This window comes from Colletotrichum karsti (assembly GCF_011947395.1).
Source record: "Colletotrichum karsti strain CkLH20 chromosome Unknown Scaffold37, whole genome shotgun sequence".
Classification (NCBI taxonomy): Eukaryota; Fungi; Ascomycota; class Sordariomycetes; order Glomerellales; family Glomerellaceae; genus Colletotrichum; species Colletotrichum karsti.
This window is the reverse complement of record NW_024065937.1, coordinates 351,658-368,976: the sequence shown is the minus strand read 5'-3', so window position 1 is coordinate 368,976 and position 17,319 is coordinate 351,658. Positions and strand designations below refer to the sequence as shown.

Genomic DNA, 17,319 nt, shown 5'->3' with positions numbered 1-17,319 from the left:
CGCCTCCGCCTGGGTGAGTGATTGGCTTCTTCAGACTTCACTCATCTCAAGCGGACGAACGAGATGTCAAACTCCAAGTCGCTAGCGGAGACGTGAGAAGGAACCGGGAGCCAGGTTGGATGTTGGTCTAGGCTGCATTTAGACCCTTGCTCCGCAGACTTCGCGAGGTCGGATTGCCTTCACTCCATGGCCCCCACGGCCCACGCTAAGATAGGGTTGACTGCCGTGAGCGGCACGGCAACTTGTCAAGCGGACCACTGTGTTTTAACGTCTGCAATGTTTGAGGCTATCGCCGCGGAGTTAGAGCTAGATCCAACGTCCGGCTGAGAGCTGGTATACAATATCAGCCGCATCAGGTTGGTTGAGACATCACGAATGGTGAGAATAAATCCATCCTTGCCATCTTCTCGGTTCGGCAAAAACAGCGTAAGGCAACTGCTTTTCATATCGTGCGTTGCATTTTTCCTCAGGGGTTTGCAGACTTGTTCCTTGTCCGCCAAGCCGCTTACAACTCCTTGCCCGGCCAAGTTGATGGCGTGTCTGGGCAACACAAGGGAGACGACAACGGATGAACTGGAACCGAGAGACGGGGTCGAAGTCCGTGGGAAAAGCTCAGATCGGTTCTAGAAGATGATTGACCTCTTGGCTCTTTCTCCCCAGAATCGTATGCTTGCGGTGCGTGTAAGTTGAGTTATCTGTATCACGATAATCGGTGCTCTCTGCTGACTGAACAAACAAACTCTCTGAGTTAGTCTGACTTACCTTCTCTCACGTTTCAACCCCAGACCCCAGACCCAATTCACCGCCCTTGCCGTGTTCTTTAGCGGTATTGTCGAGGCGTTTTAGAGGCGGCTGGACCGGAGCTAGACTCGCACCGTAATCGTCAAAATTGTCTTATGTCGATCCCTACCGTGCACGGTATTTCTTCCAAAGACCCTTGCGAAGGACTCCGCAACCCATGCAAGCGAGAGCGACTAAAGTTCTGAAGCCCCTCCCGCCGACGGGTCTGTATCAAACCCTGATTCATTTGTGCGCAATCTATCAATTCTTCTATGAAGGGGCCGCGTCTTGTCCTTCGCCAGGTCGGACATGACTTGTCTTTTCTGGAAGCCAAGTCCTGACCTCGTGGCGACCGCCGTGGGTCTCGAAAGTCTGTTCGTAAAGAACGCGATTCTCCCGACTCCCGAGGGCTGTGTCGCCAAGACAATGAACGGCAGGGTACAAGTGCAATATCAGAGGGCAGGCCAATTGCATCTTGTGGTGAGCTATCGCCAATTCAACTTAGGTTTCGACGGTGGTTTCTGGAATTTCTAAGTGTCGGGCCGCTGGCGCCTGTTTCAGTCATATCACCGGCAGTTCAGATGCGTGGAAAAGCCGAAAAGGTGTAGGACTTTGCAACGGTGGCTTGTTCCGCTCCAGGACGGTGTCAGTCATCGGCGCCGGCTGGTGAAAAGGATTCATCATCAAGTCGACCGGCTCCGACTTGCAACGGAGCTCCGAGCTGGTGGCCCCGCCCACATTCCGTGTCACCGGGACGCTCCGTAGCTCGGTGGATGCCAGGCTAGAGAACAATGTGAGAGAAGATCGCCGTGGCCGAGTCAAGTCCGTCCGGGATTGGGTGGAACTTGACCGATACCAGCTGTCTGAATTTGTCCAGTCACTTTTCCCTACACGACGCTGGATTAATTATCGACTCTGTCAGGTGTAAGTGATGCTCACTGCAGAAGAAAAACAGTGTGCACAGCGGCGGTTGAGGACAGTTGATCAACAGTGTAAGTCATTGATAAGCTCATGTCAACAGAACGGTTGGTCTTCACGAATGGACATTGTCCGATACGCTATCGACAATAGTCTTCAGTCACAGAACTTTTTCCTGATGTGAAACGACGACAAGGAACGGTTCATTTTGGAGTAATACAGTCTTATGTGGGCAAGCTCATGGCCCATGCCTATTTTACACCCAGTTCAACAACCGATTACCCAAATAAATGCTTCAAACGGCTTTTCGCTAACATAACATTCATGGTCCTTTCCTCCACAGACTTGCTTACAACTTGGCGGGGAGACGGCCAGACTGCTGACCGGTCCAGGTCGCGATGAGGTCCATCAAAGGCGGCGACAGGGTGTCGTAAGTCTCCAGTCCAACCGACTTGAACTTCTGGCGGACCTCGTCGATGCCCTTGGGGTGGAAACCCTGCTCAATAATGGACGACACAAACGCGGCGAACTGCGGCTCCTGCCATCCCTTGGAGTCGGAAAGCTCGACGTGAACAAAGTCCAGGCCCTTGAAGGGGTGGTCCTTCTCGATGCGTCCGTACAGATGCACCCCGCACTCCTTGCAGGCGTTACGCAGGATGACTGCGGAGTTGTCGACGACGTGGAGCTTGTTCTCGTTGGCCGTGACCTTCAGCTGGTCTCTGGAGATGACGCCGACGACGGAGAAGAGGGCGCCCTCGGGCTTCCAGCACTTGGAGCATCCGCAGGCGTGGTTGTGAGCGACGTTGCCGCCGAGAGTGACCTCGACGGGGTTGCTCTTGCAAAGGCAGCGGAGCTTGCCCCCGGAGAAGTTGGGGTCGCCCTTGGTGAGGCCGTTGTCGATCAAAGGGTGAAGCGAGGGAGCCATGGTGGTGGATAAGACCGGTGTTGATTAATCGGGAATAATGATGGTTGATTCTTTTCGGAATAGTAATCTTAGGGACCTTGATGGACTAGAACCTTGATGGCGTGCTGCAATTGATATAAAAACGAAGAGTATTTCGCTTTAATACCAACTCATGACCGGTCGAGACGGGCACATCTACCGACAGCTTGGCGGCACGGTTCCCGAAGGATCCCCGAACAGGCCGGCTCTGATTCGCGACTCCACGTGTTGCACTTACTTGATTCGATGACTTCCCCGCATTTTGACATCGTCAGAACGCCGGCCAAACGTTGATTCCGATCACGCAACGGGGGTAGACTTGCCATTTCCGCCTAATCTACACGGGCGCTGATGTTCTGCCGCTGTTGTGAGGGCGCCGAGTCCGTCGGATGCGCACCCGATTTGAGCGTGATGGCGATGATACCCCGCAAAGTTTCAGTCGAAGTCAATGGCTTCGCCGCAACGCCAACCCCACTCGTCCGACTTATCCCCTTTACCCCTCATCGGGACCTACGGATTGATACACCGTGTCGGCGTTAGGTCTTCGAAAGATTGATGGAATGAGACTCTTAGGTAAATCGGGGATAATCTTCTCGGAGTTGGGCTTTATTATGGCAGAGACAGGGTATTATGAGACGTATTGCTGCTAGGGGTTGTTGGAGCAACCGAAACGCAGATTCGGCGATAAGTATTTCGGCGTTGTGGATAACAAGAGGTCATCATAGCTTCAATGATGTGATGAAGAGCTGTTTCATAAGGGCCGTAAACCTCCGATGAAGGATCAATCACTCACTAGTCGACCAGACTGTTCGTCGTCTGATGAGAGGAACTGAACTGAACATGAATCAGACTCCTGTGGTTTGTCAAGTCATGAAAACGTGCGGGCTGTTCACGTTTGCTTGGTGCTTGCGAGACTAGCGGAGCAACGCATCAGAGACAAACATGTAATTCGAGTGCCCTCAGCGGGCGAAGTAGCTAGACAAAGTCTGCTCATGGCTGATACCGGTCTGAGAGTCTATTGCTCTTGCACTCGCCAGACTGTAGCAAATTAACGGCACATTGGCGGTAACAACTACTCGCAAATATGAACAGAATCAAAGATATCACCATGAATATTGAGCAACTGAAGATAGTTTCATGGGACAGTAGATAGTTAAGGTGTTTGTCACGTCAGACGGTGCTTGTAGGGCTGAGCATCGACGTATCAATATGCAGCCCATTCAACTTTGATACTAGCTTGTTCCAATAATAGAGTCTGAAGCCACTAGCTATATCTGCAAGATTTATATTTGTACGTGTAGCTTCATAGGGAGTACATGCTCAATGTCATGAGTGAGTACTGAGTCGAGCACTGTCGTTTACAAGTGCTGGGGCCCGAAAGTGTCTAGCAGTATATTTAGGCTTTTTCAGTAATCTGAGGATGACTTGAAAGCCGAAGTATTTATTGGGGTTCTGTGAAGAAAAAAAAATGTTTTTGCTGAGAGCCGTACACAGAACAGATGTCTTGGAAGGGTGCTCAAAGTGCGATGTTAGTAACTAGTTGAGAAATGGGTGTAAGGGCAAACGAAGGTGTTAGTTAAACATGGAAAGTTAAGGCAGATAAATGGCAAAACGAAACAGGCGTTTTTTATGACGCATGTTACTGCAAATGCTAGGGCACTTATTACAACCGAAAGCGGGACGTCCGGAAGTTATGCGATCAAGCTCTTTCCTATCAGTTTTCTCCTTGCAGCAGATGACTAAAGATAAGCAGTGATCGATCGTGAGATTCTTCCGGCAGTTCAAAGCCAGCTAACCCCTGCTAGGCCTAGGTTGGCAGGTTGTAAGAGTTTTAGAGTCTTGCACACTGGGGACGACAGGAGTGGAATCTGACGTAACAGTAGTTGCCGCGTAACCTAATTTGCACCCCAGTGTCAGTTTTCTTCATTCAAATTCTAGCATCTTCTTCAAAACAGTGAATTTGTTGCAACGTCAGCTGGCTGGATCTTTGAGAATCACATGCTTCACGAGTGCGGCCAGTCAAGCGCGATTTCACAGAGCAGGCGAAAACTTTGCAATAATAGGAACTCTAGGCGCCAATACCAGGCGGACGGTTTCCCCACGATATCACATGCTGTCTTGCTCGATCTTGTCAGTAGTGGCCGTGCGGCAGCTTTGGGCCGGCCCTGGCGGAGACCCGGGCGGACAATTGTGGGGCGTCACCGGCGTCTCGGGCAGATTGCCACGATGGAACAGTAAACGGAATACTAACGGTCAGAAGAATTGAGTGGCATTCGGGGCATTCGGGACATTCGGTCCAGTTCCTGCATTAAGACATGGGGTTAAAAGAATGCGAGGTCCTCGGGTGCGATTTGGCATGTTGGCAATGACCTGTAGCTAGCAGGATGCGCATCCATCTCGACGACAGTCGCATAGAGAGCATGTATCCGATTGGCTCACAGGAACCAACAGGCCGAGGTTGGTGTACACTAACAGTTCGGGCGATAGTCCAAGGCCCGCAGGAGAGTGGTATTTGACAGCTTCGCCATTCTGGAACCATCTTCAGAAACGTTTGAAGTTGAGCCCGCATCCCTAAGGAAGCATTGTTGGCGCTGATTCCAGTCGACCAACATAGGCCGAGGCATATTTGACTTCGGCTGACGTTGTCGTTCGCACTCGCATTATCTGTGTGGCTCAATACAATGCTTCGACAGGTTACTGACAGTCCGATCCAACCAACCAGCCGTGGCGATGTATGAGGGAGAAAATGTTAAGACATGCAAGCCCCTGCATGGCATCCCTACGCCCATCCATTTCGCCGCTGCAAGATCTACTTTTTACGCCTCCAGTACGCGCACGTCCCACCAGAAAAGCCTCGGCTGGCATTCGCCTCAACAAAAAAAATCCTCTGATCGCATGAGTTGAAGCCATTGATAAGATCTCGACATCTCCAGCCTGGTTGTACGGTGTTGCTTAGGCAGACAGACAGTTACCAACAATCATCACAATGGCAGAAGAACTTGACATCCTCATTCTGGGCGCTGGTATCTCTGGCATCAACGCGGCCTATCGCGTTCGGACAGAGCTGCCACAGAGCAGCTTCGCCGTGCTGGAAGCTCGCGATGTCGTCGGAGGCACGTGGTCCTACTGGAAATATCCCGGATTCCGCTCCGACTCGAACATGACCAACTTTGGATTCGCGTGGCACCCGTGGCCCCACGACAAGAAGATCATCGAAGGCGCGCCGATTGCAGAGTACATTGAAGACGCGGTGAAGACGCACGGCATCGACAACCACGTCCGTTACCGCCACAAAGTCAAGTCGTCTAGCTGGGACAGCGACGAGGCGCGGTGGACGGTCACCTGCGAGACTCCTGAGGGCAAGAAGCAGATCAAGGCCAAGTACTTGTTCGTGTGTTCTGGCTACTACTCGTACGAGAAGGCCCTCGAGACGCACATTCCTGGTATCGACAACTTCCAGGGCAAAGTCATCCACCCGCAATGGTGGCCCGAAGACCTTGATTACACCGGCAAGCGGGTTATCATCATTGGCTCGGGCGCGACGACCATGACTCTGTTCCCGAATATCGCAAAAACGGCTGGCTTCACCACGATTCTTCAGCGCAGTCCGTCCTACGTGTTTGCCCTTGCAGCGGAATCAGGCTTCGACAAGACACTGAAGAAGATCCTCCCGCTATTCCTTGCCAACTGGATGATTCTGTTGAAGGACCTCATTCTCGAGACGTTCTTCATTCAATTCGTTCTCAACTTCCCCGAAGCGGCTAAGAGCTTCCTCAGAATGGATGCCAAGCGCCGGCTACCAAAGGGCTACCCTGTCGATATTCACTTCAAACCAGCGTACAACCCCTTTCAACAACGTCTCAACATGTGTCCCGACGGCGATGTCTTCAAGACGTTACACCAGCCCAATACCGAGATTGTGACGGACCATATCGACACCATTACGGCGGATGGCATTCTCACAAAGTCGGGCCGCCACCTGCCTGCCGACATTATTATTACTGCCACCGGCTTACATGTACAGCTTTTCGGTGGCACGGAGGTGACGGTTGATGGAGTTCCTGTCAAGGTTGGTGAAAAATACAGCTGGCGTGGATGCATGCTTGACGGCGTGCCAAACGCGGCCGCCATCATTGGTTACGTCACACAAACCTGGACACCCGGCGCCGACACCGTCACACGACTCTTCATCCGTGTCATCAAACAGGCGCAAAAGGCCGGCGCCGTCTCAGCCACGCCGGTGTTGTCTGACGAGGAGAAGCGGAACAGCCCCAAGTTGCCATGTGTGGATGCCACGTCCAACTACTTCAAGAAGGCGCATGGCCGGATGCCTGTGGTGACGAACCAGGGCCCTTGGTACGGGAGGAAGAATCTTATTGTGGACAAGCTTGCGCTGTGGTTTGGAAGTGTGACGGTGGGCATGGACTACCGCCTGGCCACCAAGTCCAAGGACATTTAATGTTCGCGCTTATGTTGATGATAGTAATGCGATGGACACGGTCGAAGGAGTTAGGTTGAACGGAATAGATTCAGAATAGCTTGGCAGAATGACGTTCGAAATAAGCTTCTCACCAGTCTCCAGTCTACTTGATGCGTGTGTGACTCTGGCCTGCCGATCTTGGGGCTAACCATGGGCAGTATTGATCCTATTCGGGTAACTTGTTGACGACCCCTGCCGGCAACGTAAGTGGTCACATTGCCCGTGACTCAAGGGGCGATGGCACTCAAGACCTAAAGCGAATGTTACACGACAGCTATCACAATATCTACATCGTCCTGGTCCTCAAACAGCTTTAGGAAAAATGCAGGGACTGTACTGATAGAGGTCTAATCAGATCAAATGCCGACGACGACACCTACCCAGGGCGGAGAGTTCATCACCCAGGGTCTCCGCGGCAACCTCTTTTCGAGGCAACACAATGCATAAGATAATATTGGCTGATTAGATGGCTCTGGGAGATACGTAGCTGAGATCTCGTGCACAGTCACGTTGCCCTGGCTATTTTGGGACAACCCCAGACACAAAACGAAACGCCGCAGCGGGATCGCGGTTAAAACTTCCGACACAAAGAAGTCTCAGGAAGTTTCCAGCAGGAGTCCCACGGGATCGACAAAATCCCGACGGCACTTCCCTTGATTACGACTCTGCCCAACAGGATACACAGTCAATTCTCCGATGAGCATCTCAGCCGCTAATCACTAGTGAAGCACTGGTGAAGACGGCTCATCTTTCTCACCCATAGCCAGCTGAACTCGGCCGCTTCGAGAGTCAGGACTTTGACGAGGAATTCCTTCTCTGTCACAACTGACTTTGGACATGTGACGGCCGCAAACCTTGTTGCGTCTGAGCATGCAATGCAAGACATGAGGCTCAGAGCACGGAACTCCCAACCCCCGACAGGTATCGCTTCACCCGATCTCTCCTCCTCCGCAGCTTCACGACCTTCCGTGCGGGGGATTCCCACTTTCTATTCCTCATCGCCTTGTCTTCCACAAACAAGGCTCAATCTCCTGTCCTCCCGGGAGCTCAGTCCCTGTCCCGGCCGCTCCACCCCCACGCGAAGTCGGAGTTGCGATTCGTGGACGACTTGAAACCGCAACACCACAACATCCCGTACCAGGTAAGCCTCGAATCGTTCGCCAGACTGGCCTGTTTCGGATGAATGTGCTTGCGTTACCAAGAGACGTCAGTAGAGACGCCCGCCTGCCATTCGATATCTAAACTGAGTCGGCTGTCGCGGCATCAGTGCGGCAAACCCGCCTGGCAAGGTTGCCAGAACTCTCCCGCCCCACCGGTGCAGTCGTCTTGTTGTTTTGCCCAGACATTGAAAAACCCATGCTGTCTCCCTGCTCTATCTATCTTCCCCATTCGACGAACACCTTCTCTACAGTGTCCAAACTTCGCGTTGTGCCGGTTCACTCGATAATCTCCAAAGTCCTGTCTTCAAGAGCTGTGCTCGTTCTTTACAACAACCTAAACGTTTAATCCACAATCACTAACAAACCGCCACCATGCGTTTCACCATCGCTCTCACCACTCTGGCCGCCGTTGCCATCGCTGCTCCCCTCGAGTCCCTCGTCGCCCGCCAGGACGATGTCAACACCATCATCGCTGCTCTTGCGGCCGAGAACCCCGAGGATGCCGAGGCCGCCAAGAAGGGTCTGAAGGCTCGCGAGCTGAAGCTGACCCAGGATGAGGAGGAAGAGGAGATTTTCAAGCGTGAGCTCAAGCTCACCCAAGACGAAGAGGAGGAGGAAATCTTCAAGCGCGACATCAAGTTGACTCAGGACGAGGAAGAGGAAGAGATCTTCAAGAGAGAGCTCAAGCTCACTCAAGACGAGGAGGAAGAAGAGATCTTCAAGCGGGACGTGAAGCTTACCCAGGACGAGGAGGAGGAAGAGATCTTCAAGAGAGACGTCAAGCTCACCCAGGATGAGGAGGAAGAGGAAATCTTCAAGCGTGATGTCAAGTTGATACAGGACGAGGAAGAGGAGGAGATTTTCAAGCGCGATGTTAAGTTGACCCAGGATGAGGAGGAGGAGGAAATCTTCAAGCGTGAACTCAAGCTCACTCAGGACGAGGAGGAAGAGGAAATCTTCTAAGCGACTTGAACCCTGCACATTCATGGATGGTCGTAGCTGGGGATGTGGAAACGTCGTTGGATGGACACGTGGGTAGGAGAGCTTTACTCTTGACCGTGCCATAGGCTGTGTTAAGAATAGGCAACTCATGGATTAATTGGAAGTCTACCTTCACTACCTAAAAGAACATGAGGTGTTTATGTGCTCTAAGAAACGGGACTGTTTCCGTACACATCCGCCATGATTGTTGCGTTGGCGATAGTAGTGCATCGTAATAAGAACATTGAATTCGTCATGTTCTTTCGGTCGCTCTCATTACTCTCACAACAATGACATCGATCGCCTCGTTTCTTCCAGAGCAACGCGTTCATGCTGATTCAACGCCACCGATGCCTTCCCTATTGCATGATTAGATTTATTCTATCTGCACTATGGGCCTTAATGTGCAAGCTCTGTGTTTCATCTTCATCATTAAATCGACCGTGTGAGGCCAGTTTCTTGTAAGAACGCGTCGATAATCATGTTCGCATGATTCTTGTTGGCGGATACAATCTCTTAGCTCGGGCGTCGTGTGAGCCTCACCCAAAAGTCTCTGGCGACGAAGAAGATGGCGCTGAGCGTCTTGATGGGCTTCTCTGGATTCATTACAGTGAAGTCATATCTCCTTAGTAGCTGTTATGTGTCAGTAATGTAATCAAGACGCCCAAATCCAATGAGGTGGCAACATACTTCGACAAACACTTTATTCAGTTCCATCATTGCGATCGGCTTTCCCAAGCACGAATACTTGCCATGACCGAAATGCGTGTCGACGGCGGCATTCATCCGCCTGAGTTCATCTTGACTCGCCGAGAGCCACCTTTCGGGGCGGAAAACATTAGCATCGGGGCCCCAAACCCACTTCGAGCGCCCGACGCCGAAGAAGTTCTGTCCGATTTGCGTGCCGCCCGGGACGTAGTAGCCATTCAGCACGTCGCCACCGTCGGGAGCCTGCTTAAAACCGAGACCGGTGACCGGAGGGTAGAATCGAAGACCCTCGCGAATGACGGCTTGTAGATAGGGGAGTTTCAAGGCCTCGGTGTTGGTGATTGGGGAGCTGACTATGTTGGATGACACGGCATTGTCGATTTCCTGTTGTAATCGTCGGTAGGCGACGGGGTTGTTGATTAAGCAGAGTAATGTCATGCGCATGGCTTGCGCGGCGGAGTTGGTACCCGCGATCCTGGAGCCTCCATGTAAGTTGTTGTTTTCGTTTTGAGTCGGATCCCCCAACTTACATATGAATGTAGACAATCTGGATGAGCTCAGTCAGCCCGAGGCCTTGATTGATAAACGCCTGCATCATGTCTTTCCGGGGCTTCGCGCCGGGTTGCAGTCTCATTTCAGCATAATTCCTAGCGAAACTACGCCATGTCAGTAGTGTCTCACTCAACCTGTTCAAAGTGCAACTCACCCCATGAGTCGTCCGAACCCGACTTGGTCGTTCTCCTTGGGAAGTAAAACGCGAAACGGCCATTTATGAACCAGTCGTCCTAGCCAGGGTAGCACCGAGACGACGTTCATAATCGGCAAAGACGACTCGTTGATCTCGATGTACCGAAACAGGTCGCGGTCTTCTGCAAGAAACCCGAACGCGCCGCCGAAAGAAATGTCGCCGATGGCGTCTAGCGCGAAGAACTGCGTCTTCTCGGCCAGGTCCAGCGGCCGAAACACCGCATCGGTAGAGACATAATGCTGGTCGATTAAACGGATGAAATTCATTAGTTGGCGATCGATTCCCGTCTCGAAACCGAAGTCCTCGTTTTCTTTGGCTGTGTACTTTTTGGGTGACGGTAATTAGCTACCGAGACATTGGAGCCAACAACGCATGTTGTGTCGCATAGCCACGCTGCTGGCGTCGACTAAGGCGAATCAAAAGTAAAAGAAAAAGAAAACCTACGGCCGGGGCCATCCTCGCCCTCATTGCTTTGTGCTCCTCCTCATCCCGCATCGAGACGACATTATCAACGCCTGGAGTGATGCGGCCCGAATCGTAGAAGTCGCCTTTGGTGTAAGTTGAGCGGACGGCGGACATTTTGCGCAGTGAGTCGGGGTCTGTGCAAAGCAGTTCGTTTGGTCCGATGCGGGCCAGGGGTCCTACGATGATCTTGATTAGCAGTTGATTCAATTGACAAGCCGTGTTGGATGCACATGACCGTCCCGGGATCTTGGTTGGTCGAGATATACAACAGAGTCCATGGGCAGGAGAAGGGCAGGAGATTTGAGTACATACCGTACTTCCTGGCGACATCATTCAAGTGTTCGTGATATGATCCGCCGAGTGCTTTCTTCAGCTGCCACAACACCGATATCGAAGCAAAGAAAGGGCCCGGGATCTTTCGAAGTCGGTACCAAGACCGGAATTCCCAAACGATGAAGATAACGAATGCCAGCAGTCCAACCAGCTTGAGCAAGAAACCCGAAGACCCGGAGCACGGCACACTGGCTATGGTGGAGGACAGCATCCCCGCCATCATCTCTTCTAAGTGCTGCTCGCCGGCACCAACGACAACTCTTCTTCGTCTTCTCCCGTGGCCACGCTGTGCCGCTCGTGTGCTGGGCCTTTCGCCGTGGCACGTTGCACAGGGTTCAGCGACACGCGGAATGCTGTTGGTACTGTCAAAGACGCATGCCGGGCATTCAATTGCCCCCTGTTGCCTCAATTCGATTCGTCCCGTCCCGTTCCCGCACTCGATTACCGTCCGGTCGGGTTTTCGTGTCTTGCAATTGAACACCGTGAGATCCGCCGCGTTTTCCAGTGTTCGGCTTGCTGATATCGTATACTGTTTTGTCGCTCTCTTGTTCCCAGGCTATTCTGTCATTTCTCGTTATTTGGCGGAACCCGACAGTTTGGTAACGAAAAACGACGTGCAAGGCACAGCGGCGTAGCGCGGTGAAGAATGTCCCAGCGCCAGAGTGTCGGGTTCAGAAAGCAAACACAATGTTGGCCCGCGAGCGAAATATTCAATATGTGTACCACCAACGCAACATCAAGAATGAGACGACTCGCGAAGAGTTCGGGGGATAAGCTCGACTTATGACTGCAAACGCATGGTTAAGTGCAGTATTAAGACTGAAAGCTCGTGGCTTGAGCCGGGGACAAGCCTGGACCTGGACCGGCTGAGGGTGTGGCCGCTAGGTGACGCTAGGTGAGAGCTCATCGTATGAGCGGCCTGAGATGGGCTTGGACGCTACTTGGGCTCAAGAGCCATGTGACGGCTGCATCTAGCGTACGCAAGTAAGCTAAGATCCCTGGATTTGATGTAGTCTGCCGAAGTCGCTTGGTGAGTAGTGCAAAGGATGAGACGGGATGGCGGGCTAGGCTGGTCCATCATCACCGATCGAACGAGTATGGATTGGGAATTGAGGAGTTGAATCAGTTGAATCCAACACATCTTGCCCGTTGCTCAAAATCATTCGAACCATAACTAGATCAAATGCTATCAAAGCCAGACGCCAAGTGAATAGACAGCTCGTCACGAGTAATCACTATGCTGTCCTACCTACATATGCATGTTGACAATGTAAGCCATGTGGTGTAGAAAGCGCCACATGTTTCTCACCGGTTGTCCCATTCCATCCCGTTTAGGGCATCGGAATCCCCAAATTGAAGCGTCGGGTCTTATCCTTGGACCTCCTCCTCACCCTGCAGCACAATTCGCGCTCTCTTAACTGACTGTAGGTTACCGGCGACCCTTACTAGTTCGTCCCAACCCTAGACCTGTTCAATGCCTCGTTGCATTGATGACTTGCACTAAGAAGCGCGCCCGCGCGTGTTCCATGCTCGCCGTTCCCGACCCGCCAATCACGGCGACCCGGCCAGCGGATTCGGGCGACGGCCGGGTTTTGGATGCCACACTGCGTCCCATTTTGTGGCCGGCTGCTCGTTATTGTGCCGTTGGAAGCGGAGAATACACGGTTCATACGGCCGGATAGCTGTGAAGGCATGCATGCAAGGTAACACCGAGAGGCGATGGCGTCGAAATCGAGCCTCTCATTCCCGGTAAAGCGTCCTCACAGCAGACGGGGAGAGCATTCGTCACAAGCGCAGATGATGACTGATGGCCGGGTTTCTGCAGCTCTTACCTCATACAATATCAGTTCGCAAGGAAATGAGGCCATTTTGAGATGTCTCTGCAAGCAAGCTTTTCTCATTTTTAACTTACCCAAGGGAACAAGCAAGCTTTGAGGCGATTAAAGTCCAGCATCCTGACAGATCGTCCCAATAATCCGCGTTCATCTCCTGCGCGTAAGTCTCAATGCTCGATAACAACTTGCACGTAAGCATCAATAACACCTAGCTATTTAAAAGGTATACCTGACACTTTGCAGAAAACAGCTTGAGTCTCAATTGAACCGTGTCACAGTAATTCCCGGCTGAAGACCCTGCTCCACACCTCTCAGCGTTCCCATGAAGTTGATGGTCAAAAACACCAACATCTCGGCCCCAGCATCAAAAATTCAAGCAACTAGCAAAAGAATTGGACGAACAGGGAATCGAACCCTGGACCACTCACATGCTAAGCGAGTATTATACCACTAAACCATTCGCCCAATGGATGATTTCGCCCGGACTTGAACCGGAGACCTTCAGTGTGCCAGGCGAGATGCCAGAGGACCTCGATCTGTTAGACTGACGTGATAACCAACTACACCACGAAACCATTGTTGCTTGATGACTCATCTGGCAAACAAATGATTTATGAAGGTCTGGAGGTGTGTGGAGGGTATCGTGAAGCGAGGGCTGCATGGTTGAGTGGAACATCGTGGGGCGCTAAGATGATGGGTGGGTAGACAGGCTCGGAATTGCACACCGAACTTGTGGGACTTGGCAGCTCTAAATTGCTCCATAAGAACCACACGGGCGTCTGAGTTTGAGCGTTCAGATCAATAGCAAAGCATCACATTCAGAGGACACAAACTGAGGCCAGAAGACGCAAACAAGAGGACGCATGCTTAGAAATAACTCCAAATGCTTTTTTTGATTTCGTCTATCTTCGGTCATAACACATCATCCGTCAAACACCGATCTCAACCGCGCCAGACAGCCTCAATAACGACGAAGAAAGACAACGGGTTGGCCGTGACGCGAGCAACATCGTACCTCTCATCCGCCCTCTTGAAAAGCTCCTTCCACGCATCGACGTGCCTCTCCTTGGCGCCGAACAGACCCATCATTCTCAGGTCCGTCGACGTGCCCATCTGCTGGATGGACTTGGGCAGCGCGGCGGCCGCGGCGGCGTTCTCCTCGACGGTGCCCTGCTTGCCGACGTAGTCGATGAAGAGGACCTTGGAACCGGGGCGCAGCGCAGGGGTGAGGCCCTTGAGGATCTGGATCGACTCGGCGTCGGGCCAGTCGTGGAGGATGAGCTTGATCATGTAGATGTCCGCCTGCAGGGTCTGGGGCTCGAAGAAGCTGTGGGGCTGGAAGCTCACGCGGCCCTTGAGCTCCTCGGGAATGTTCTGGTCGAATGAGGACTGGCACTTGGGCAGGTCCTGCACGGTGATGTTGAGGTTGGGGAAGTTCTTGGCCAGGACGAAGCTGTCGTGGCCTCCGGAACCGCCGAGCTAACGCCGTGTTAGTTGATTCCGACCCAGTTTCCACAAGTTCCAGGGCGCACTTACATCGACGACCTTGAGGTTGCCGGCAGATTTCCAGTCGTAGGCGGTGTTGAGCAGTCCCTCCAACTGGAAGATGTCCTTGATGTAGTTCATCCACTTGACGAAAGTCCTCATGCGGTAGCCCTTCCTCTCACCCTCGCCGTCCTCCTCCATCATCTCCCACGAAGTCTTGTAGCCCTTGGACAGCTCACCACTCTGCCACAGGGCAAAAGCGGTCTCGCTCATGTCCTCCTTGAGCTCCGTCTTGCCCTTCTGGAACTTCTCCAAAGCATAAGGGAGAATGGCCATGGGCGGGCCCGCATCGTTCATGATGTTGGCGACGAGTCCGCTGAGGCCCTCATTCTGGGCCAAGGCCGCGGACCGCGCAGTGTGTCGTACGCGGGTGGTCAGGGGCTTTCCGGGTTCGGTCTCCTCGAAGATGCGCAGAGTGTACGCGTGCTCGAGAAGGCGGTGGACGACCTCCTCTGGCAGGTTGACGTGCTTGGTGATTTCGGCGTAGGAGGCATCGCCATTCAGAGGGACCGCAGACCAGAAATCGAAGTGGTTGATAGTATTGATGCAGGCACCGTCGGGTCCGTACTAGGATCTGAATGTTAACAAATCTGCTGAGATTACGACTCGGCAAGGATGAGAAAATCTCACGTTGTGGGCAAAGTTGAAGACACTCTCGCTAGGGCCCTCGACGAGGTAATGCAGGTCATTCAGGGTGTCCAGCAGGTTCTGTCTCAACAGAAAAGCCTCTGATGTCAGACCACTGTAACTGCGCACACTATCCGCGGCAAAGGTAGGCTCGGGGATCTTGTTGTCGCCCAGGAACTTGGAGAAGTCGGCGGACAGCTGCGCGACCTTGGCCGCGAGCTCCTGGATGGTAGGCTGCGATGACGCCATCTTGTGAAAAGAAACAACGGAAAAGGGTATCTGGAAAAGCAGGAATAATGAGATGGTGCGAGAGATCGATCGTCAGACCACGCCGCACCAAGACAGGCCGGGGAGATCCGTCTCTTATTTACGTCCTCCCGCCCGCCATCCTTCGAGATCTCGCCAAGAAACCCTGCGCATCTGCCTTCCTGTACCTGTCCGTAAAGGTCCGCCGCTGTCGGAACAGCTGAGAATGACACCTTCCCCTCCTCATGCTCGTTAGGTAATTACTCCGAAGCTCTATGCGGTGATCACGTCTCACGAGCTCGTGGTGAGGATTGTGTGATGGGGAATGCTACGCACACTGCAGATCAGATAAGATTATCTTATCCATCTTGATGGCGTCTTTAGAGAATTACCCCTCCTCGCCAAGGCCCTAGACGGCGAAGGTGAAGCCAAAGTGCCGTCAGATCGAGAGAACATACGAGTCTCCGGTATCATCGTATTGGTGGTTTGGACAACATCCCGTCGGCTTGTCTCCATTTAGCCCCATTGTATCCTTATTAGACTATTATGGGGTCGGTGGCCGAGGACCGACACTCAATGTTACGTCGAGAGTGAGCGACTCGCCTGTTCAGGACTAGCCATAGAAGGGTAGAAACGGCCCATACTGACCCCTCCACGAACGGCCGTCCTTGCAACCTGTTGATAGCTTGCGATAGGCTAGGGTGCGGTATTTTCTCCAACGGCTTGCTGCAGGTTGCCGCTGGAGAGATGTACGATGATGTCGGCAGCGTCTGGCACGCCGCCTGGGCTTCGGCAGTTTCCGCCGGCGGTTCTTCGCGCGCGTTCGGAGTTGAAGGCGGATCTGCCAGCCGCCGGCGCCGCTTAGACTAGACTCATCTTGCGTTGTATGAATGGCGCGGCAATTAGACTTAATCATCAATCTTAACCACACTGCTGGGTGTTCTTTCGGGATGTGGGATGCGGGATGGAGGCACGGATAACCCTTACCCCAGATGACTCGCCGCAAACCCATCGATTAGGCATCTTCCGATGATTGAATAGAGTATCAATGAAAGATGCAATCCTAGATTTCTCTGTGTGAGCCCTCGGCCGAAAGCCAGTCGGCAGTTTGCGGTAGGTAGCCGCCGCTAAGCCGCCGTTCCGCCGCACCGCCGAAGTTCATCAGATGTTCGGGGTTTCTTCGATCCACATAGCTGTCTCTTGGCCGAGTCAAGTGGGCTCCGTCTCCGGCAAACATATCTAAAAGAGTTCAAGTGTGAGGCATTGTGATACGGATTTTGGCGCGTTGAACTCCTTCCCCGCAATAACACACACGTTACACCCTGTCATTCTAACTCCCTCACTGTCGCTCATGCCGCGACAAGTTTGGCCAGTGATGGGCGAACCGGACCATCGATCGGCCTACGGAGTAGTCTAGACGTCCGCAACTCGTCGTAGAAGAATATCACTCGCATAGAGCACGCAGCACTCACTCCGAGCACTTCTCTCTTGGCGGGGTACAACAATGACACATGAATGTCCAAGTCTTCAGAATTGCAGAGTACTTACAA

The 17,319-nt window shown here is 52.7% G+C and overlaps 5 protein-coding genes across 5 annotated transcripts; 2 read left to right on the top strand and 3 right to left on the bottom strand.

The window, feature by feature from the left end:
* Positions 1 to 2,047: 2,047 nt before the first annotated feature.
* On the bottom strand, positions 2,048 to 2,623 carry CkaCkLH20_10036 (glutathione-dependent formaldehyde-activating enzyme; the record flags this gene model as incomplete). Its single annotated transcript, XM_038892751.1, has 1 exon — positions 2,048 to 2,623. One exon carries the CDS (start codon positions 2,621 to 2,623, stop codon positions 2,048 to 2,050), a length of 576 nt encoding a protein of 191 aa, XP_038742000.1.
* Positions 2,624 to 5,627: 3,004 nt separating this feature from the next.
* CkaCkLH20_10035 (flavin-binding monooxygenase) lies at positions 5,628 to 7,100 on the top strand (the record flags this gene model as incomplete). Its single annotated transcript, XM_038892750.1, has 1 exon — positions 5,628 to 7,100. One exon carries the CDS (start codon positions 5,628 to 5,630, stop codon positions 7,098 to 7,100), a length of 1,473 nt encoding a protein of 490 aa, XP_038741999.1.
* A 1,553-nt stretch (positions 7,101 to 8,653) lies between these two features.
* Positions 8,654 to 9,244, top strand: CkaCkLH20_10034 (uncharacterized protein; the record flags this gene model as incomplete). The annotated part of the gene is made up of 1 exon (XM_038892749.1): positions 8,654 to 9,244. The coding sequence occupies one exon, from the start codon at positions 8,654 to 8,656 to the stop codon at positions 9,242 to 9,244; it is 591 nt and encodes a 196-aa protein (XP_038741998.1).
* Positions 9,245 to 9,778: 534 nt separating this feature from the next.
* CkaCkLH20_10033 (cytochrome p450) lies at positions 9,779 to 11,297 on the bottom strand (the record flags this gene model as incomplete). Its single annotated transcript, XM_038892748.1, has 5 exons — positions 9,779 to 9,895; positions 9,953 to 10,445; positions 10,501 to 10,626; positions 10,677 to 11,041; positions 11,163 to 11,297. 5 exons carry the CDS (start codon positions 11,295 to 11,297, stop codon positions 9,779 to 9,781), a joined length of 1,236 nt encoding a protein of 411 aa, XP_038741997.1.
* Positions 11,298 to 14,293: 2,996 nt separating this feature from the next.
* On the bottom strand, positions 14,294 to 15,772 carry CkaCkLH20_10032 (O-methyltransferase; the record flags this gene model as incomplete). The annotated part of the gene is made up of 3 exons (XM_038892747.1): positions 14,294 to 14,830; positions 14,888 to 15,463; positions 15,527 to 15,772. The coding sequence occupies 3 exons, from the start codon at positions 15,770 to 15,772 to the stop codon at positions 14,294 to 14,296; spliced, it is 1,359 nt and encodes a 452-aa protein (XP_038741996.1).
* Between the last annotated feature and the right edge of the window lie 1,547 nt (positions 15,773 to 17,319).